We start from the raw sequence: 4,948 nt of genomic DNA on the forward strand, positions 1-4,948 counted from the left end.
TCCGGGCACTTGCCCCCTCCGGTTGGAGAGGATGCCCTCGCCGTTCTTCAGCCACTGAATGCTTGGGGCTGGCTCGCCCTCCGCCTTGCAGACAAACCGGGCTGTGCTGGCTCGGGTGCGTGAGATGGTTTCAGGAGCCTGGGAGATGCTGGGTGTAGCTGGGAGGAGAGAGAACAAATTAATGCGGGAAGGAGGAGGAAAAGATAGCGAAGCAAATCCCTTCTCCTCCCCACTTGTGCTATGTTTTATTCAGTGGCAGCTTTGCTCACAAGATAGGATTTGCCAGGCAGACTCTAGAGGCTTAATTTAGGCTCTGTCCAAAAGGAAAAATAAATTCTGTATCAATCATGTGCTGCGTTTCCTTATCTCAGACTGTTCTCCCCGCTGGCTTCCCCAATACTGAAAGTTAATTGGTGATACAGATTTCCAGGGGGAAACCCGGAGAACAAGAATACGGCATAAACTGAGTAAATACGAGGAACTAAACCCCAAATTAAAGAGGTGACTCTCCCACCGAGACCTATCCCAGCCCAGGGCCTCCTGGCTCTGACCTGGCTCTCCTCTTACCCAGCATGGGCCACATATACAAGTTCTTGGGGAGCTCTTGGATGTTGGTCCAGGTAATCTACAGCTACCTGGAGCATTTATCCTCTACTCACCAAGGACGCGGAGCTCAGCTGCGGCTGTAACAAACTGCCTGGTCTGGGGTTTGTTAGCACGGCAGACGTACACCCCGGAGTGATGGGGCTGGCTGGAAGGAATGAGAAGATTTGTCCGTCCCAGCACAATCACGTCTGTGGAAACGGGCTTTCCATCTGCCGGAAGAAACGTGCACAAATGCAGAGGGGAGCCCCAAGCTGCCCTTTACAAGGGCTTGTAAACAACACATCTATTAGAACCAGGATCACAGTTGGGGAGTGGAGAGACCCCAAAAATCCCAAACCCCAGCCCAGAGGAGGATTCCTGATGGAACACTCCTCAGTGTTTAACTGAGCATCAGCCGCCCCAAGCCAACACTGGCCCAAGGTTTAGTTCAGCCTGTAATAACCAAAACAATTCTGGTTTGGAACAAAATAGTCTCTGATGCCCAGGGTGTGCCTGCAATGAGACCTCCTAGGAACAGCACACCAAGGGAAAGCTACTGCTAACACCTGTTTTGGAAAAGCTGCTGGATCTGCCTGCTGACCTCCATGCCCTAACACACACACCTCCTCCCCTCACACGTTAATGCAAATGCTAGCAGGAGCGCTGGATCACCAACAGCTCGGAGCTTCCTCCCTCCTCTGGGTCCCAGACGGGAACCCAAATGTACTGAGATTCCTGATTCACTCTTTGCTTGGCTCCTGATCCGTAAGGTATCAGGAAGACATTTGGTTCTCTCTGGGGCTCTGCATCAGAGACCTGCCCTCTTCCTGTTCTCCTGGCTAGGTGGCTCAACACTGCTGAGCAGGGAAGGAAGAAAGGGTGGCTACGGCTTCCCGGCCAGAAGCCGAGTCCTTCTACAACTTCCAGCAGCCCTCAGCATCTCAGTGTATCACAGACAAGGCAGCAGGCTGCTGCTGGGCACTGCTTAGCCGCAGCACTGCTCTGGTGTGAGAAACACGAGGACTGTGCTGCTGGTAGCTCTGAATGAGGGGAGCAAAAGCCAAGAGCTGGGGAGAGAGCGTGGGCGAGCACAGTCTGAGCTCTGGCCAGGAGCCCACAGTCAGCTCTGGCACAAGTTGGCAGATGGGAGTGGCAGCCAATTTGTGCAACACCAGACCTCGTCCCTCCCCACCTGCAGAAGCATGGATGTGTTTCAGACAGCAAACACCCAGCACTGGCCTGCCTTTACCTCTCACAAGATCTGCTGAGCCTATATCTCCAGACAGAAGCAAGCTCTTCACCTCCACTGGGAGCAGCTATACCTACTTAGCACCAGCAGCAGGGAATGCTGCTGAGGTCAGATCCTCTGCCCCCTCCACCTATTCTGGGGGGTCTTTCGACAGCTGCACGCTCAGAGGAGGAGAAGAGCTGTGCACCCCAGCAAACCTGACTCCCGATGGCAGCAATCAGCTGACACCACTAAGGTTGGCAAGAGCCAAACTGGCAACCTGGGGGGACAGTCCTAGGTGTTACCTACGTGACTAACAGTCCAGCGACCCTGCCTGCTCCTTAGCAAAGTCCTGGAAAGAAACACGCTGGCATGGCACAGACTTGCTAGAGCTGTTAATCCATCTTTTCTAATTGCAGAGTCCACACCGGGAAGCAAAGGGGGACCAAGCAAATGCTTTAAAAAAAAGCACGCAAGGAACTGTTTCATCAACCTTTCCTCCCTCCCTCTCCTCCTCCACCCATCCAAAAACCTTTCACAGTGATAATTAACTCTAATAGTATCTACTCTAGCATGGTACCTCAATAAAGCAGTGAACAAGTGATTACAGCTGAGGAGCTGCAATGGTGAAGTGCAGGACAAACCAGAGACGTTTCTGTCAGAACACTTAATCCTTGATGATTTGATTTCCAAAGTTGTATCATCTGAGATTTTTTTTTTTGCTCTTTTTTTTTGCGTGGAAGAGGGAATATTTATACACACTAAAATCAGTCCCTGTGGACTAGTCTGGGCTGATGGCCAACCACAACAAATGATTACAGAGGAGAGGAGTCTAAAACCATGACCTGGACTTATCAAAATGACTGAGAGCCTTTTCTGGGGGAGAATCGACTGCTGAGCTGAGAATGTCTTCAGTGAGAGCCTCTGAAACACCTCAGATGGATGTGACACCAGCATCCGGCCCGTGCCTCAAGCTGTCAGCCCTGGGAGACGTGTGCCAGTCTGGCTCATTCGTTCACCTCTGACAAGGCCTAAGCATCTTCCCGATCCTTCCATTACCACTCTCACCACAGTAAGATTTTTGAGTGAAAAGCTCCCAGCAACACGCCCAGCCGCTCCAGCGATTAACAGATCTTACCATGTTTTATAATCCTGCAAGACAACACAAGTTATTTTGCCGGAGCAACAGCACACTGCACCGAAGCCCCTAACCTCTGTGTCCCTGGAGGAGTGGCACAGCCCTGACCCCATCTCATGACCTGCGCTGCTCAAGCTCATACAGCAAGAATGACTAACTTGGATCAAAAGGGCATCCAGGCACTAGAACTTCCTATGTTTCCCAGGTCAAACCACCCTAAAGGGAACTGCGTGCTTTGTAACCTTCTAGATTTGATTAGTAACCCCAGTTTAGCAAGGACACCCTACACTGTGATGCCGCCTGCCTCATTACGTACTGAAGTAACAAGCCTCCTTCCAGCCCCACAGATTTCTCTGCTTTTTAATAAAAGCATCCACAGGTTCCTCCTGACAACAAAAGCTTAATTCTGTCCCTCATGCTCACCCTGGCGTATCCAGGAGACGAAGGGGGTGGGATCGGCAGCCGCCATGCACTCCAGCACCACGCTCTCCCCGGCCACCACCGTGGTGTTCTCTGGAGCAGCAATGATGGTGACATCTCCTCCAGCTGGCTGGGAACCTAATGTCAGAAAGAAAAAGAAAGGCCCGTCCTTCCAAATGGCAAAGTCCCTAGAAGAACACAGAACGTCGAGCCCAGACACCTCCACCACACTTCCCCAGGTAGTCTCACATGTGGCAACAGCTCATGCTCAGTTGGAGGAGAAAAGCAGGTCTGGCTTTTACATGACTACAACAGTTTTGCTAAAGAAATGAACAAAATGGTGCCCTACAGACCTACTCGCATCACGCTGTACTGTAAACTGCAACAAAGAGAGGTCAAGTGCCTGCACCCTGACAACATCTACCTCAGGTGTCACACCTCCACAGGGGTCGCACTGTTTAGCGTATACGGGCACAGACAAACTGCCAACACGTAAACCGAGCAGGAAGCAGGGCTGCACACGTCTGGAGAACGGGATGGGGATTTTTTACTTGAAATGAACCTTCTGCCTGCATCTGCCCGCTGCTGAGCACCGGTGAAGGGAAGGTAGCAGTGGACAAGTCGCTGTTGTCAGATGAAAACAAGCAGAGCACTCTTGAGCAGGCCAGACTGTTCATGACCCTCGACAGCAGCAGCCCTGTTCCTCCACCACTCCCAGACTCAGAGGGACACTGCAGAGGAATCACACAGCACAAGCAGTGCTTTGGCCTGCTCCAGGTCTCAAACAAATAAAAGCAGGAGCTTTTTGCACAGTACAAACTCACCGTCTCATGATGCCGCAGAGTTCAAAAACCAAACGGGTCAGATGAGTTCATGAAGGACACCTTTACTGGGACTGTCAGATATGAAGGTGTCACTGCAGTCCCCCCAGTCCCAGGTTTTTCCACGTGCCTGACCGAGGGAGATGTCCCAGGATAGCACCATGTCCACCCTGCCCAGTTTTTTACATTCTTTCCTCTGTCATCTGCTGTGGTCGCTTCTGGAGATGGCACTGCAGCGGCTGGACCTCTGGCCTGACCCACACTGGCCATTCATGTGGAATCCAAGCAACAGTCATTCATGCTTGACTTTCTGGTGACTATAACCCAGAGCAGCTTTGGCCTCAGCAGGGCGGCGCTCCTGCATGGCAGGAGGCTGCACACCGCTGCACCAAACGTGCCACGCTCAACCCATCCCCAGGCTGGTTGCCATTTACTCTAACACAGAAGTCTCTGCCAAAGAGAGTTAGTTCAGCACAGAAATCTTCCTGCAGTCCATACATGCATGAAAGGGATTTCCATCTGTGGTGTTACGTGAGCACAGCTTAAAAGGAGCTGGTGAAACCCCCGAGGTGCTGAAGGAGAACAGGAGAGAGCAGGAGCCAGCGCTTGTCCAGCAGATGGAAGCAGAGACCGAGGAGCTCCGCTGGCCCCTACCTGGGGCAGCGGCTGGACCACACTAAACTGCAACCCCTGCCCTGGGCAAATGACAGCCATAAGAGCTGCCATGGGGCACGAAGGACAAGCCAAGCCAGCCAC

At 52.3% G+C, this 4,948-nt stretch overlaps 1 protein-coding gene across 1 annotated transcript in view; it reads right to left on the reverse strand.

Annotated features, from left to right (window-relative positions):
- The window catches only part of IGDCC4 (immunoglobulin superfamily, DCC subclass, member 4), a gene marked incomplete at its 5' end in the record, with an annotated part of 55,384 nt that overhangs the window by 23,671 nt on the left and 26,765 nt on the right, over positions 1 to 4,948 (reverse strand). Inside the window, 3 exons of the mRNA XM_010132848.1 lie at positions 56 to 158; positions 660 to 815; positions 3,375 to 3,509. Coding sequence (XP_010131150.1) covers positions 56 to 158; positions 660 to 815; positions 3,375 to 3,509 — 394 coding nt within the window. The remainder of the gene's footprint in view (positions 1 to 55; positions 159 to 659; positions 816 to 3,374; positions 3,510 to 4,948) is intronic.

This window comes from Buceros rhinoceros, unplaced genomic scaffold (assembly GCF_000710305.1).
Source record: "Buceros rhinoceros silvestris isolate BGI_N320 unplaced genomic scaffold, ASM71030v1 scaffold12190, whole genome shotgun sequence".
Classification (NCBI taxonomy): domain Eukaryota; kingdom Metazoa; phylum Chordata; class Aves; order Bucerotiformes; family Bucerotidae; genus Buceros; species Buceros rhinoceros.